Here is a 17859-nt window from a genome sequence, read left to right as displayed (position 1 = left end):
CCTTGTGACTGTAAAATATTTAAAAAAAACAACATAAATACCTCCCATGCGAACACACTCTAGTCAGGCGGTGACATGGATATAGGACCATCACCCCTCAGCCTGTATTTAGAGGAAGTCATGTGATGTGTGGGCTGCCATGAAGGTTTAGTTTCACTTTGTATCTCCTCCTGATGAAAGTTAAGAACTGCTGCGCAAATTTTACATATCTACGCAGGCAACAAGTCGCTTGTATCTGGATGAGTCTATAACTGAGTGAGTCACAACATTAACGTGCAGCTGTGAGACGTCAAAAATAGTCCGAGGGCGGGGCAGCAAGTGAAAGAGAAAGTGTTCGGAGCGATTCAAACTCACAGGAGTTATCCTGCTGTTTGTGTGGGAATTCCTTGTTTTGAAGGAATTTGTTTTACAACTGAAGGTTGACTCATGGTTTTCACGGCCTGAATTTGGATATCCTTTACCAAAATAACAATTCTGACTGGCTGTCAGCTGTAAGAGGTGGCTATCAGTTGTTTTGCAGCTGTCAACAGAAGAGACTGGCTGTCAGAAGGGTCTGAAAATGAATTTTTGGAGTAATTTGTTTTCCAGTTCTCCTCCAGGTAAGATATGCAGTAGATTCAAGTATTCAGAAACTTCACATTTTTGCTCATTTTATATTGTAAATTTTGTTTGAACTGGACGTAGTAAACGTTTTCTTCCTCAAGAGTGTTTTTTGTGTCTTCAGACAAGAGAACATTTTGTCTCATTCTCTGAATCCTCTGAATGCACTTGGTGAACTGTTGCTTTTCCTTGTCGGCTCTGTAAAGCTGTGACTGATAGACACCTCGGGATATTTCGTCAGATTACTTCTGTTTCAGTATTAATTATTAACCACTGACGTTTGGACTTGTCACAGTAGGGAAAGCAGAGGCCCAGGCCATATCATGGTTATGGGTTATGGGTACACCAGACATACCAATTTAATTTTCATCCATTTAAAACTAAATTTACAACACAACAATTAAAACATGAAGGTGTCTGAATGCTTTCTCCAATAGTTTATGATGCAGCCTGCAGGTGAAGATAGTTCTGTAAATTACGTGCCTCATTAACAATCTCCTCTGTGCAGCAAATAGTGAGTTCAAACACAAACTCTAAACCAGCCGTTTATGAGCTTCTTAACTCTGTCCAGTTGGTGACCAGTTGGTTAACTGGATGAACAATTAAAGCAACAAGGCACACAGCATAGAGACAGACTTTAAATTCTTTCTAAATACACGAAAAAAAAATGTCCAAACTACCTGATAATAATAAAATACTAATCACATGAATCCATTGCTTGTTCAGTTTACAGTAATGGAATAAAGACAGTCGTGTTTGTGTATCATTAACAATCTCCTCTCTGCAGCTAATATTAACTACCACGGCTTGATGAACCAAGGATCAACATGTTACTTGAACAGTGTGCTGCAGGTGCTGTTCATGACCAAAGACTTCAGAGAAGCAGTGAAAAGGTTTGTTTTATGTATTTATTTATTTGCAATTTCATGCTTCCTAGTGTATTTAGTTTGAACTAAAGCTTGCGGTGTACCTTTGTGTCACTTGTGTATATTCTTTGTTTAGATACACGGAAGAAAACCCTGACACAGAGTGTATTGATCATGACCTTAAGGACTTATTTAAGGACTTAGTTGAACGTACAACGTACACATATAAAATAACGAGGAAGCTGGGCATTACCAAAGGTAGAGCATGTCAACACACAGAACAACACAACCTATGAATAGTCTGTGTGTCACAGGACCAATAGTACTTACTGTTTAACTGATTGATTAACTTTTTGTCTCTCTACTCAGTGTATGAACAACAGGATGCTGCCGAGTACTTTGAGAAGATTTTAAGACTGACCAGTCCTGAGGCATCAAAGGTAAACACTGCATCAACACCAAAGACAGTCTACAAGATGGATAAAAGAAATGAACACTTGTTTACAGGTTTCTTTATATTTGTGTTTCCAGATCTTTCACGGGAAGCTGACACATGAGACCACCTGCTGTAAATGTGATACAAAGTCTGGCACCACTGAGCCGTTTTGGCATCTTCCTCTTGCGTTGGTGGATTCCAGCAGCAAAGACTATAGTGTGGTAAGAACGGTTCTCTTCCATTTCCAGAGCAACATGCTGGTCAGAGCAAGAGCAAACTGGGACACAAATTGTTTTTTTTGGTCTCTCTCTCGCTCTGTCTTTCCTCACTCTCGTAGACTCTCTCTTCTCTCTCACGAACACTCTACATTTTTTTTTTTTCACATAAGGATGTAGTCAGGTCCAGAATCACTGGATCCTCGGATAAACAGACACACGGCTGAACACTAGCAATTTCAGTCCTGAAAAGCATCAAGTGTTTGCTTTTAACCATGTCTTGCCCATAATTTATTATAAGGCGCTTGATCCTTTTCTGAGGTGAGAGTCTTGGTTTCTTTTGTTTTTGTATTCCATTTCTGTTTTTGGTTATTTCGGTGCCTAATTCAAGGTACAGAGGGAATAACAGAGAGCCAATTTTCTTTACTGTCAGCCTCAGTAGAATCAGAATGAGTGTTTTATTTTAAGGTAATGTTGCATAATGTTGCTTTAAATTTGCATTCAAAAGTCTCTAAGACTTTAAGGTATTAGCAGATACGATAATTATAGTACTTGCAACTCTGGTGTAGGATGATGATGAAATGTAACGTCTTATCCAGTAACTTTTTCTGTCTGTGATCCAACGCTATTGGCAACCAAAACAAAAAACGTCGACTAACGAAAACACTTATGACAAATGTGTCACAGTCAGAATCAGAAAGTCTTTAATGTCATTTCAAAAAAGATATTCAATGAAATTTGCAGTGAGCATCAACTTGGAGCTACGTTAAAAAGACAGGAACATCAAAACAGACCTGCATTCAGAATAAATAATGAATAAACTTTAAAAATGCGGTGTTAAAAACAAACAAACAAACAAAAAAAAGCAATTCTTCCAGAAATTAATAGCACCACTTCACTGTGTGATAAAGACCCAGTTGCTCTGGTTCTGTCAGAGTAAAAGTATCTGTTTCTTTTGAAAATGTAGTGAATAAAGTACTGTAATCCATAAAAAAAAGACTTAACTACAGTAACAAAGCATTTTTACTTAGTAGTAGTAGTAGTTCCCAGTAGTTAGATACTGGGAATGTCCATACTGGTTGTGTGTCTGCTCTCTCTGTTCTATGCCACTGTAGAAACAAAGACAAACTAGACTTTTGTAGAGAACCGTGCTTTTTGTATTAAACTGTAGATTACTTTTAAGACGATTCTCTCTTGTTGCTGGTTCTCTGCTCCATTTGATCTTCTCTTTGTCTCAGATTCCTCTTAGAAAGAGAAACTGGTTTGTACATTTTAGTCAGAGCTGAGATCAGAAGTAGATGACATGAGTATATGTTTCAGGAGGACGGCATCCAGCAGTTTTTCAAGGCTTCAGAATTTAACGGAGACAATCAGATGTACTGTGACACCTGTGATGACAAAAATGATGCTACTACTGTGAGTAAAGAGCCATGAATGTTTCTGACTTCAAAGACAAACCTGATTTCTGGACCTGAATCTAGTTTCTCGTGTTATTGTATTCAGCAATATGTAATCAGGAACCATCCAGACGTTTTGATGTTGCTGCTGAAGAGGTTTGAGTTCAACTACTATTACATGAAGTACTTCAAAATCGACCGTGTTGTGGCTGTTCCCTACAGCCTTCAGATACCAGAGGTACATTTACAGAGTCTATCAGTATTTGATCACAAATACTTTGTTTTTTATTCCTAATTTTAATGTCTGTCTCTTTTTTGTTGCTTTGATCAGGGTCAGACATATGAACTGTATGCAGTTGTGGATCATTTTGGTGATCTGATGAGTGGACATTACGCAGCAACAATCAAAGAAGAGAATGGAGACAGATGGTTCAGCTTCAATGATACCAGGGTCACACTGGTAACCACCTTTAATCACCTTCACTTCAGTGTTACTGAGTTGTTACAGTGAAATAATGGATTCATCATGTTGTGTTTTGTTATTTCTTCCATCAACAGTCCAATCAGCCGTTCCAGATGGAAAACACTGAGAAGTAAGTTTTAGTTTTATTCATTTTACCACTGCATATGTTTTTATTTTTCAAGAAATAATACAGTTTAATATTAAAATTAATTAATCTTCATCATATCATCTCAATGAACACAGCCCCAAAATACCCGTGGATACTTCATAAGCTGCATATTTTTTTCTTTTCAAACCTTTCTTTCGTTTCGTATTTCTCCCACTAGATCCCATAATGCTTACCTTCTATTTTACAGAAAAAAGAAAAGTAAGTGCACATACATTTTCGTTTTGAATGATGCCATCTAAGTGTTTAGTACTTCACCTTATTTCATAGTTGTTTTTGTTTCATTGCAGCTGATACTCAACACAGCTGTACGGTGTCCCATAGTGAAGTCCAGCCCACTACCAGAAACATCAATGACCAGGGTCAAGATGCTCAAATGATCAGAGAAGAAGGTGAAGTTGATGCAGACGACGGTAACGACACTGCAGCGTCCGTTCCGAACGACAGAAATGGACCAGAAATAGTCAGTGTTGTTTCTGTTGAAGCGCCACCTCCTGGACGCTGGGAAAATGTAGAAAATCCAGACAATAAAGTTGATGTTAGGCAGACTGAACAAGACAGTCGTCAGGATCATGACTCGTATCACGGTGGTCAAGATGAATGTGTCGACAAACAGGGGAGTGATGAGGGGAAGGAAATGGAGGATGATGAGGAGAATGTGAAAGAAAAGGCAGAAGCTGATGACCAGGAAGTAAACAGACAACTGATCTGTACAAAAACGACAAGTGTAGAGGATCAGGAAAAGGCAGTGATACAAAAGAACAGAGAAGAGAGTGAAGAGGAGTCACTGGTAGAAGATCAGCAGCAGGACAATGGAGAGTTAGTCAGTGTTAGACACAACAGAAATGACAGTATACAGAGAACTGGACAACACCATGACCCTCAACATGTTTATAAAGTTAATCAAAGAGATGAAATCATGAAAACAGACACATTACCATCAAACAGAGTAAAAAACCTGACTAGATATGATCTCTGCAGACAGAGCGATCCTGATGATAGAGAAACTTACACGAAAGGGAACATGTCAACAGATGATGAGGAGTGTGAACAAGAAAGTAAAAGCAGAAAACATGATAGAGACGGAGAGGACGAAAGAGAAGTTACAAGACACAAAGAACAAAATAGAACAAATGATGAACATCAAAGAGGAGAGGAATCCACAGTAAAATGTGACCACAATGAGGTTGTGGGGGAACAAAACGAAGGAAGATGTAGTCAGAGCATCAATGAAGATCAAGTGGAAACTAGACAGCGTAGGTCGAATAAATGTGTTGGTGTTAAACGCATTGGTGTTGAACATAAAGGAGATACTGAGATAATAAAATATAAACTTTTGAAAGCCAAAGATCATTCTGGGAGTGATTAGAGAGTTGGTGACACTAGACAGAAAGAAACAAATGATTCTGCAAATCAGTGACACATCAAGAAATGTCTCTCTGAGAAAAAAGGGCCTGAAGGTTGATAGTAGGAGACGTGATGAGCACATGGAAAGTAGAGGATCCACAGTACACTGTAGTGTGTGTTGAGGACAATGGAAGATCACATGAGCAACAGGACTTCACATGTCAAGTGTAAAGGAACAGACCAAAGAAGGAGAGCAGAGATTTGAGACAGGGACAACTGTCAGGAAGTAGGAGAAATAAGAGATGAGAGGAGACACCATGATCAGATAGAAAGACTGGGAGATACTGGACCAGATGAAAAATCTGTGAGGCACAGCTCCATTAGAGAAAACAAAGAGGGAGGTGCAGGTCATTCAAAGCCACGTCCAGTTTATTTCTTTTGCTTGTTTGTTTTTGTTTTTTTGTTTCTTTGTCTAGTCCTTTTAGTATTATTCATGTTTTACTCTGTTGTTTCTTAGTTTTTAGCGCCAGTGTTTTACTCACACAGGCCCTCCACCCTGGGAGCCATGTCTGGCTTGGGCAGTATCTGTGTGTCAGTGTGTGTGTCTATGTGTGTGCTTAAATGAGGGTCTGGGGTATAGGGGGGTTAGGGCTGTTTGTTTTTCATGTAAAGCAGTTTGTGTTACATTTTTATGTATGAAAAGTGCCCTATATATATAAAGTTTGATTGCTTGATTGGTAGTGATACTCAAAGAAGTCTCAAGACAAAGCAGGCATGGGCAGAAGTAGAGGAAGATACAGCTCACAGAATGAACAGTGGTAGTCATGAGAGAAGATCTGATCAAAACACAGACGGTTTAACTAAAGATGTCAGTAAGTTAAACCTGAATGAGTCACCTTTCACAGAGACACAGACACAAGGACATGTAAGACACTTTGGAAACAAAAGAGAGGACAATGAGGGCAATACTGAAACTGAATTAAATGTCAGTTCACCTCCAAGGAAAAGAAAAATAAGTCCATCATCGCCATAATAGATTGACAGTGTTGTATCTTTTTGAATGACTAATTCTCAGCTAAATGACATATATCACAGATCAATAAGCAGCCAGACAGTATGGAGAACACAAACAAGAATGTCCCTTTGTAGAAATTCACACGGATGAGCTTCAATGAAAATGTCAGTGCAAAGAAAAACACATTTGTTCTAAGTACAAACTCACCTGTCATACAATTTGTTGTATTTTTAATTTGTTTAGTTGTTGTTTTTTTCTTGAGATGCTCCTAATGCAGCACGTCATATAGTTTCAAATATCAGTCTTGTTATAAATGTGTATGGGTTAAGTTATTTTTTATTTTATTTATTTATTTATTTTTGGCAAAGTTTTAAATGAGCTGTCTTTGTTGTTTACTCTCCAATCACCTCACGCCTGTAAATCACTGTTCACTGACTACTGCTAAAGAGGAGAGTGTGTGATGAGAACAAAACTACTGTGTCCGTGTTATATGAAGGACTTTGCTGTGATTTAAATCAAAAAAATATGTTTGAAGTGATAAAATAAATATCATGATGCTTGTTTTTCTTGACAGTTTTTGTAAAAGTAAAAGGATCATGATGATCAAGGTAAGAAAGCTTTACAGAGTAAGAGGAAGATGAGTAGACAGCTTCCCTACAGTCAGTCAGCTTGGGTCAACCGGGTCAACCTCATACCAGGTTCTGTGAATGGTTCCTTGTGACTCTAAAATATGTTTTAAACAGCAACATAAATACCTCCGAAGCAAACACAAACAATTCAGACAGTCAGACATCGATATATGACCTCCAGCCTTTAGCCTGTGACAGTATTTAGAGGAAGTCATGTGATGTCTGGGCTTCCACGAAGGTTTAGTTTCAGTTTGTATCTCCTCTAGATGACAGCTGGTGAAAGTTAAGAACTGCGGCGCAAATTTTACATATCCACGCATAGGAAATGTAACACTGCCACATGTCCTGCATTTAATTTTATACAGTATGTCACAATTTTTGAATGTCACACAATATGCTAATTTGAGTTCCTGCACTAACAAACAACAAAAGGTTCTTTGAGTACAACATTCAACAAGTCATTTGCATCTGGATCAGTCAAGTGCAAGAACTGAGTTCTTACATTTTAATGGTCAGGTTATCTTTGCTCCACAATAATGTTCAGTTGTCATGTGAGCCGTCAAAAACAGTCCGAGGGTGGGGCAGTAAGTGAAAGAGAAAGTGTTCGGAGCGATTCAGCCTCACAAGAGATATTCTGCTGTTAGTGTGAGAATGACTTGTTTTGAAAGAATTTTTGAGGGTTGACTCATGGTTTTCACGGCCTGAATTTGGATATCCTTTACCAAAATAACAATTCTGACTGGCTGTCAGAGATCAGTTGTTTTGCAGCTGTCAACAAAAGAGACTGGCTGTCAGAAGAGTCTGAAAATGAATTTATGGAGCAATGTTCAACATCCTCCAGGTAAGATATCCAGTAGATTCAAGTATTCAGAAACTTCACATTTTTGCTCATTTTATATTGTTAATTATATATATACACACACATTTACCGGCGCGCAATTGATGACCTTATCAAACCGCACCCGGAGCCAAAACAATATTATACAACAAGTAGTTCCGACCAAGCAATCTCATTGGTCAATAAGACACTAAATTTTCACTAAAAATATCACTCCGCCATCTCCACATTGTCACGTCCTGAGAATCTATAACATGTAAACAAATACGAATAAGTTCCCTGGAGGTCAACTTCAATAAAATATACATCTGAATTTACAATTTCAGCTTTCTTTAATAAATATTCTGTTAGACCGCCCTGTTAATGCAGTCTCAAACTGGACTGATATGGACTGAAAAGGAATATTCCGTTACATAAAAACATGATGTTCATGTTGGAAATTATTCGGATCGGATATATCGGATAACGGCAAAAACTATATATATATTGGGGATTTCGTTGTTCAGATACATGGTATTTATTGATGAGTGTCAGTTGAAATTCTGCATCAAGAGTGTTTTTGTCTCTTCAGACAAGAGAATAATTTGGTTTATTCCCTAGATTCTCTAAATGCACTTTTAATTTTCATCCATTTGAAACTAAATTTACAACACAACTATTAAAATATGAAGGTGTCTGAATGCTTTCTCAAGTAGCTCAGTTTATGATGGTTAAGTAATTTACATGCATCATTAACAATCTCCTCTCTGCAGCTAATATTAACTACCACGGCTTGATGAACCAAGGATCGACATGTTACTTGAACAGTGTGTTACAGGTGCTGTTCATGACCAAAGACTTCAGAGAAGCAGTGAAAAGGTTTATTTATTTATTCTAATTTATTTATTTTCAGCTAAAGCCTGCAGTGTACCTTTGTGTCACTTGTGTATTTTCTTTGTTTAGATACACAGAAGAAAACACTGAGTGTATTGACCATGACCTCAAGGACTTATTTAAGGACTTAGAGGAACGTACAACGTACACATATAAAATAACAAAGAAGCTGGGCATTGTCAAAGGTAGAGCACGTCAACACACAGAACAACACAACCTATGAATAGTCTATGTGTCCTTATTGTAACAGTTTGCGTGTATCATGATGTGAGCTGTATCTTATTTACCCATTTAACAGGAACATCCTCCTAATTTTCACCATAATGGATAATTACTTATGATTTAGATTTATGAATTATTTAATTTAATAAATAAACTTATAATCTCTCTACTCAGTGTATGAACAACAAGATGCTGCTGAGTACTTTGAGAAGATTTTAAGACTGACCAGTCCTGAGGCATCAAAGGTAAACACTGCATCAACACCAAAGACAGTCTACAAGATGGATAAAAGAAATGAACACTTGTTTACAGGTTTCTTTATATTTGTAATTCCAGATCTTTGACGGGAAGTTGACACGTGAGACCACCTGCTGTAAATGTGATACAAAGTCTGGCACCACTGAGCAGTTTTGGAATCTTCCTCTTGCATTGGTGGATTCCAGCAGCAAAGACTATAGTGTGGTAAGAACGGTTCTCTTCCATTTCCAGGATTTAAAGATAAAAAGAATTAAAAAAACATACATGTCAACTCTATTTCCAACACCTCTTATGAGTAACAAATGTCAACAACTACAAAGATTGTGAAGCTTTGAACAGCTAGCACGTCCCAGTCAGGTCCATCACTTGGAAACTTACCCTGGAGACATTTCCAATGTTGTTTGGGTTTCTTTTCGTGTGTGTTTTTTTTTTTTTTTTCTTTTGCTCATCTGAGTTTATGCTTAATATTTGGTTTTCGTTGTAAGTCTAATTACATTCAAGCTACAGAGGGTGAAACCCAAAGGCCATTCTGTGTTTTATTTTAAGGTAACATTGCATGATACTGCTTTAAAATTGAATTTAAAGATCTCTAAGACTTTAACATATTTGCAGCCACCAAGTGGGAAACAATAAATGTCGTTACTCCTCTTACCCAGCTGTTGGTGTCTATATCAACTCAAGCAGTCAGTATCAGCAAATAATTACAATTAACACCTGGATTACTGCCAGGCCAACATCACTGATGTGTTCTTCTGCTTTTTCCCTTCAACCTAAAACTGTGACGCTCCACTTCTGAGCGAATGTCCAGTAATGCCAACAAGAACAGAAGGAGGCAAGGGACACGTAGTGCCCCCTGAGTAATGCAGTCTGAGTGCCATTATGAAATGAAAGGAGAAAGTTCAGCCTGTTTGTGAGAACTCCTAATATTATAGACCAGTGAATACCAGAAGTGCACTGGCCTGTTTAAAACAGTGGCAGGGACATAACTCAGTCTGTATTTTTACAGTTCAGTTTAAGGTGTGTGTTGGATTCACTGGCTTCTGGTGTTGAGGTTACAGACGGAAACCAACTCAGTACTCCTCACTGCACCCCTCTCCCTTCAAGCATGGATGAATGTCCATTACTGATTGTGTGTTTGCTCTCTCTGTTCTATGCTACTGACTGTGAAGGAATGAACAAAGACAAACTAGACTTTTGTGGATAGCTGTGCTTTTTGTATTTTTTGTATTTGATCTTCTCTTTGTCTCAGATTCCTCCTCGAAAGAGAAACTGGTTTGAACATTTTAGTCAGAGCTGAAATCAGAAGTAGATGACATGAGTATATGTTTCAGGAGGACGGCATCCAGCAGTTTTTCAAGGCTTCAGAATTAATTGGAGACAATCAGATCTACTGTGACACCTGTGATGACAAAAATGATGCTACTACTGTGAGTAAAGAGCCATGAATGTTTCTGACTTCAAAGACAAACCTGATTTCTGGACCTGAATCTAGTTTCTCATGTTATTGTATTCAGCAATATGTAATCAGGAACCATCCAGACGTTTTGATGTTGCTGCTGAAGAGGTTTGAGTTCAACTACTATTACATGAAGTACTTCAAAATCGACCGTGTTGTGGCTGTTCCCTACAGCCTTCAGATACCAGAGGTACATTTACAGAGTCTATCAGTATTTGATGATAAACGCTTTGTTTTTTATTCCTGATTTTAATGTCTGTCTCTTTTTTGTTGCTTTGATCAGGGTCAGACATATGAACTGTATGCAGTTGTGGATCATATTGGTGATCTGATAAGTGGACATTACACTGCAACAATCAAAGATGAGGATGGAGACAGATGGTTCAGCTTCAATGATACCAGGGTCACACTGGTAACCACCTTTAAACACCTTCACTTCAGTGTTACTGAGTTGTTACAGTGAAATAACGGATTCATCAGGTTGTGTTTTGTTATTTCTTCCATCAACAGTTTGATTATCAGCTGTTCCAGGTGGACAACACTGAGACGTGAGTTTTAGTTTAATTCATTTTACCACTCCATATGTTTTTGTTTTTCAAGAAATAATGAGCTCATCATATTAAAATTAATTCATTTTTCAGCATATTTGAACAAGTGCACATTTGACCTTGTTTGGATGTATCCTCTTTCACAGTTTGAAACACATAACACATTAGATTGACTTTATCTTGTCAAGCACACAAGTAACTATTGATATTTGGCTGAAGAATTGGCTGTAAAATCATTTTTAAATTAAAACTTAATTTCTTTCAAGATCATTTTTACTTTTTGGCAGCAGTTCAAATCTTCTTTTGTTTCGTATTTCTCCCATTAGATCCCGGAGTGCTTACCTTCTATTTTACAGAAAGAAGAAAAGTAAGAGATATATTTTCATTTTGAATGAGGTTGTCACTTTAGTACATTTAGTTCCATAGCTATTTTTTCTTTCATTGCAGCTGATACTCAACACAGTTGTGGGGTGTCCCATAGTGAAGACCAGCCCATTATGGGAAATGTGAATGAGCAGGATGAAGATGCTGAAAAGAACAGAGACAGAGATGAAGGTGAAGATGATGCAGAAAATGGTAATGACACTGCAGTGTCAGTTTCCATCCACCGAAATATACATGTAGGAGTAGTTTCTGTTGAAGCGCCACCTCCTGGACGCTCTGAAAATGTAAAAAATCCAGACAATGAAGTTGATGTTAGGCAGACTGAACAAGACAGTCGTCAGGATCATGACTCGTATAAGAATGGTGAAGATGAATATGTCGACAAACAGGGGAGTGATGGGGGGAAGAAAATGGAGGATGATGAGGAGAATGTGAAAGAAAAGGCAGAAGCTGATGACCAGGGAGTAAATGGACAACTGATCTGTACAGAAACGACAAGTGTAGAGGATCAGAAAAAGGCAGTGATACAAAAGAACAGAGAAGAGAGTGAAGTGGAGTCACTGGTAGAAGATCAGCAGCAGGACAATGGAGAGTTAGTCAGTGTCAACAGAAATGAACATCAGGACAGTAAACAGAGAACTGGACACTATGACGTGGTGGAGCAAAGCAAAGGAAGACGTAGTCAGAAAATCAATAAAGATCAGGTGAAAACTAGACGACCTATGTCAGTTGAACGTGTTAGTGTGGAGAAGAACGAAGATACTGAGATAATAACATATCGACTTATGCAAAAGGGAAAACATTCTGGGAATGATGAGAGAGTTGATGACACTAGACAAAAAGAAAGAACTGATTATCCAGAGTGTAAAAGGGAAATCAGTGACACATCAAGAAATATTTCTCTGGGACAAATGGACCCGAAGGTTGATAGTAGGAGACGTGATGAGCACGTGCAAAGTAGAGGATCCACAGTACACTGTAGTGTGTATGTTGAGGACAATGGAAGGTCACATGAGAGACAGAAACAGGAAGTCAGACACAGCAGAGGAGATTTGAGACAGGGACTGTCAGGAAGTAGAGGACCGACACAGATCCAAGAAGAAATAAGAGATCAGGGGAGACACCATGGACCAGATGAAAAATCTGTGAGGCACAGCTCCATTAGAGAAAACAAAGAGGGAGGTGCAGGTCATTCAAAGCCACGTCCAGGTAAGAGAACCCATAGTGATACTCAAAGAAGTCTCAAGACAAAGCAGGCATGGGCAGAAGTAGAAGATACAGCTCACAGAATGAACAGTGGTAGTCATGAGAGAATATCTGATCAAAACACAGACGGTTTAACTAAAGATGTCAGTAAGTTAAACCTGAATGAGTCAACTTTCACAGAGACACAGACACAAGGACATGTAAGACACTTTGGAAACAAAGGAGAGGACAATGAGGAAACTGAGTTAAATGTCAGTTCACCTCCAAAGAAAAGAAAGAAAGAAAAAAGACAAAAAAGAAAGAAAGAAAAGGGACAGAAAAAAAATAAAAACATAAGTTGTCTTTGGTCTTATGTTTCTGCTCCAAAAAGTCCAGACGCTGTGAACGAGAAGTATTGAGATGAAATATATGACACAAATGATTGTCTAGACTGCATGCTGTTGTTCATCGACAATGTTGTCTCATTAGTTTTTGAATGAGTAATTCTCAGCTAAATGACACTTATCACATATCAATAAGTAACCAAACAGTATGGAGAACGCAGCCACGTGGACGAGCGTCTCTTTGATCATATTCATGTGAAGTTTGGTGTCAGTTGCTCGTTGCATACATCACTTCCAGTTTAAGAAGCTAGGGCTGATTTAGTCACATTTATTCAGTGTGTAGAAATTCACACAGATGAACTGCAATGAAAATGTCAGTGCAGAGAAAAACACATTTATTCTAAGTACAAACTGACCTGTCATATAATTTGTTGTCTTTTTACACCCAAAATGTTCTCCTAATACAGCACGTCGTATAGTTTCAGACGTCAGCCTTGTTATAAATGTGTATGTGTTTAGTTATTTGTTCGTCAAGGACAGTTTTGAATGACCTGTGATTGTTGTTTACTGTCCAGTCACCTCACACGTATAAATCACTGCCCATTGACTACTGCTAAAGAGTGTGTGATGAGAGCCAAACTACCGTGTCTGTGTTATATGAAGTACTTTGCTGTGATTTAAATAAATAAAGATATATAAAGCTTGTTTTTCTTCCCAGTTTCTCTAAAAGATGAGACTGTTTGTATCAAAAGAAATAAAAAAAAAAAGGAGCAGTTTTGAGAGTAATAACACAGGGTCCAGAAGAACAGATGCATCTATAGGTGAGAAAATGAAGGACTAGATGAGAGAAGAAGAGGTATGAGATACTAATATAAACCCCTGAATTTCTGTGTGCCACGGGATTGTTTCAGCAGGAAGAGCTGCACACCGACTTCAGCTTCCTTACAGTCAGTCAGCTTCTAAAATGTGTGTCCTCTTGTTTTACCCGTTCAACCTCATACCAGATTTTGTGAATGGTTCCTTGTGACTGTAAAATATGTTTTAAATAGCAACATAAATTCCTCCCATGCGAGCACAATCTAGTCAGGCGGTGACATGGATATAGGACCATCACCCCTCTGCCTGTATTTAGAGGAAGTCATGTGATGTGTGGGCTGCCACGAAGGTTTAGTTTCACTTTGTATCTCCTCCTGATGACAGCTGGTGAAAGTTAAGAACTGCCGCGCAAATTTTACATATCCACGAAGGCAACAAGTCGCTTGTATCTGGATGAGTCTATAACTGAGTAACTGAGTCACAACATTAACGTGCAGCTGCGAGACCTCAAAAATAGTCCGAGGGCGGGGCAGCAAGTGAAAGAGAAAGTGTTCGGAGCGATTCAAACTCACAGGAGATATCCTGCTGTTCGTGTGAGAATGACTTGTTTTGAAAGAATTTGTTTTTACAACTGAAGGTTGACTCATGGTTTTCACGGCCTGAATTTGGATATCCTTTACCAAAATAACAATTCTGACTGGCTGTCAGAGATCAGATGTTTTGCAGCTGTCAACAGAAGAGACTGGCTGTCAGAAGGGTCTGAAAATGAGTTTTTGGAGCAATTTTTTTTCCAATTCTCCTCAATTCTCTTCACATTTTTGATCATTTTATATTGTAAATTTAGTTTGAACTGGACGTAGGAAACGTTTTCTTCCTCAAGAGTGTTTTTTGTGTCTTCAGAAAAGAGAACATTTTGTCTCATTCTCTGAATCCTCTGAATGCACTTGGTGAACTGTTGCTTTTCCTTGTCGGCTCTGTAAAGCTGTGACTGATTGACACCTCGGGATATTTCGTCAGATTACTTCTGTTTCAGTATTAATTATTAACCACTGACGTTTGGACTTGTCACAATAGGGAAAGCAGAGGCCCAGGCCATATCATGGTTATGGGTTATGGGTACACCAGACATAGCAATTTAATTTTCATCCATTTAAAACTGAATTTACAACACAACAATTAAAACATGAAGGTGTCTGAATGCTTTCTCCAATAGTTTATGATGCAGCCTGCAGGTGAAGATGGTTCTGTAAATTATGTGCCTCATTAACAATCTCCTCTGTGCAGCAAATAGTGAGTTCAAACACAAACTCTAAACCAGCCGTTTATGAGCTTCTTAACTCTGTCCAGTTGGTGATCAGTTCAGAGGTTAACTGGATGAACAATTAAAGCAACAAGGCACACAGCATAGAGACAGACTTTAAATTCGTTCTAAATACACGGAAAAAAAAAATATCCAAACTACCTGATAATAATAAAACACTAATCACATGAATCCATTGCTTGTTCAGTTTACCACGGCTTGAAGAACCAAGGATCAACATGTTACTTGAACAGTGTGCTGCAGGTGCTGTTCATGACCAAAGACTTCAGAGAAGCAGTGAAAAGGTTTGTTTTATGTATTTATTTATTTGCAATTTCATGCTTCCTAGTGTATTTAGTTTGAACTAAAGCTTGCCGTGTACCTTTGTGTCACTTGTGTATATTCTTTGTTTAGATACACAGAAGAAAACCCTGACACAGAGTGTATTGACCATGACCTCAAGGACTTATTTAAGAACTTACAAGAACGTATAACAGACACATATAAAATAACGAGGAAGCTGGGCATTGTCAAAGGTAGAGCAAGTCAACACACAGAACAACACAACCTATGAATAGTCTGTGTGTCATAGGACCAATAGTACTTACTGTTTAACTGATTGATTAACTTTTTGTCTCTCTACTCAGTGTATGAACAACAGGATGCTGCTGAGTACTTTGAGAAGATTTTAAGACTGACCAGTCCTGAGGCATCTCAGGTGAACACTGCATCAACACCAAAGACAGTCTACAAGATGGATAAAAGAAATGAACACTTGTTTACAGGTTTCTTTATATTTGTGTTTCCAGATCTTTGACGGGAAGCTGACACATGAGACCACCTGTTGTAAATGTCGTACAACGTCTGGCACCACTGAGCCGTTTTGGCATCTTCCTCTCGCGTTGGTGGATTCCAGCAGCAAAGACTATAGTGTGGTAAGAACGGTTCTCTTCCATTTCCCGAGCAACATGTTGGTCAGAGCAAGAGCAAACTGGGACACAAATTGGTCTTTTTGGTCTCTCTCTCGCTCTGTCTTTCCTCACTCTCGTAGACTCTCTCTTCTCTCTCACGAACACTCTACATTTTTTTTTTTTTCACATGAGGATGTAGTCAGGTCCAGAATCACTGGATCCTCAGATAAACAGACACACAGCTGAACACTAGCAATTTCAGTCCTGAAAAGCATCAAGTGTTGCTTTTAACCATGTCTTGCCCATAATTTATTATAAGGCGCTTGACGCTTTTCTGAGATGAGAGTCTTGGTATCTTTTGTTTTTGTATTCCATTTCTGTTTTTGGTTATTTCAGTGCCTAATTCAAGGTACAGAGGGAATAACAGAGAGCCAATTTTCTTTACTGTCAGCCTCAGTAGAATCAGAATGAGTGTTTTATTTTAAGGTAATGTTGCATAATGTTGCTTTAAATTTGCATTCAAAAGTCTCTAAGACTTTAAGGTATTAGCAGATACGATAATTATAGTACTTGCAACTCTGGTGTAGGATGATGATGAAATGTAACGTCTTATCCAGTGACTTTTTCTGTCTGTGATCCAACGCTATTAGCAACCAAAACAAAAAACGTAAAAAACGAAACACTAACGAAAACACTTATGACGAATGTGTCACAGTCAGAATCAGAAAGTCTTTAATGTCATTTCAAAAAAGATATTCAATGAAATTTGCAGTGAGCATCTACTTGGAGCTACGTTAAAAAGACAGGAACATCAAAACAGACCTGCATTCAGAATAAATAATGAATAAACTTTAAAAATGCAAACAAATAAACAAAAAAAAGCAATTCTTCCAGAAATTAATAGCACCACTTCACTGTGTGATAAAGAGTTAAATGTCAGTTCACCTCCAAGGAAAAGAAAAATAAGTCCATCATCGCCATAATAGATTGACAGTGTTGTATTGTTTTTGAATGACTAATTCTCAGCTAAATGACATTTATCACAGATCAATAAGCAGCCAGACAGTATGGAGAACACAAACAAGAATGTCCCTTTGTAGAAATTCACACGGATGAGCTTCAATGAAAATGTCAGTGCAAAGAAAAACACATTTGTTCTAAGTACAAACTCACCTGTCATACAATTTGTTGTATTTTTAATTTGTTTAGTTGTTGTTTTTTCTTGAGATGCTCCTAATGCAGCACGTCATATAGTTTCAAATATCAGTCTTGTTATAAATATAAATTTTATTTTATTTATTTATTTATTTTTGGCAAAGACAGTTTTAAATGAGCTGTGGTTGTTGTTTACTCTCCAATCACCTCACGCCTGTAAATCACTGTTCACTGACTACTGTTAAAGAGGAGAGTGTGTGATGAGAACAAAACTACTGTGTCCGTGTTATATGAAGGACTTTGCTGTGATTTAAATAAAAGAAATATGTTTGAAATGATAAAATAAATATCATGATGCTTTTTTTTCTTGACAGTTTTTGTAAAAGTAAAAGGATCATGATGATCAAGGTAAGAAAGCTTTACAGAGTAAGAGGA

The 17859-nt window shown here is 38.0% G+C and overlaps 1 protein-coding gene across 6 annotated transcripts in view; it reads left to right on the top strand.

The window, feature by feature from the left end:
- Window positions 1–236: 236 nt before the first annotated feature.
- The window catches only part of LOC125022562 (ubiquitin carboxyl-terminal hydrolase 21-like), a 29794-nt gene continuing 12171 nt past the window's right edge, over window positions 237–17859 (top strand). For 4 of the 6 annotated variants that reach the window (XM_047609304.1, XM_047609321.1, XM_047609295.1 and 1 more), the window contains exons 1-8: window positions 237–599; window positions 1388–1493; window positions 1603–1724; window positions 1836–1906; window positions 1998–2123; window positions 3438–3533; window positions 3621–3752; window positions 3846–3974. In XM_047609304.1, coding sequence (XP_047465260.1) covers window positions 560–599; window positions 1388–1493; window positions 1603–1724; window positions 1836–1906; window positions 1998–2123; window positions 3438–3533; window positions 3621–3752; window positions 3846–3974 — 822 coding nt within the window. In that variant the 5' untranslated portion in view covers window positions 237–559. Of the gene's footprint in view, window positions 600–1387; window positions 1494–1602; window positions 1725–1835; window positions 1907–1997; window positions 2124–3437; window positions 3534–3620; window positions 3753–3845; window positions 3975–4072; window positions 4108–4303; window positions 4345–4433; window positions 4989–12325; window positions 13949–17859 lie in introns of those variants that run through there. The other 2 variants (XM_047609338.1, XM_047609329.1) reach the window with 2 other exon arrangements.

This window comes from Mugil cephalus, chromosome 1 (assembly GCF_022458985.1).
Source record: "Mugil cephalus isolate CIBA_MC_2020 chromosome 1, CIBA_Mcephalus_1.1, whole genome shotgun sequence".
Lineage (NCBI taxonomy): Eukaryota > Metazoa > Chordata > Actinopteri > Mugiliformes > Mugilidae > Mugil > Mugil cephalus.
This window is presented reverse-complemented; position numbering and strand designations above follow the sequence as displayed.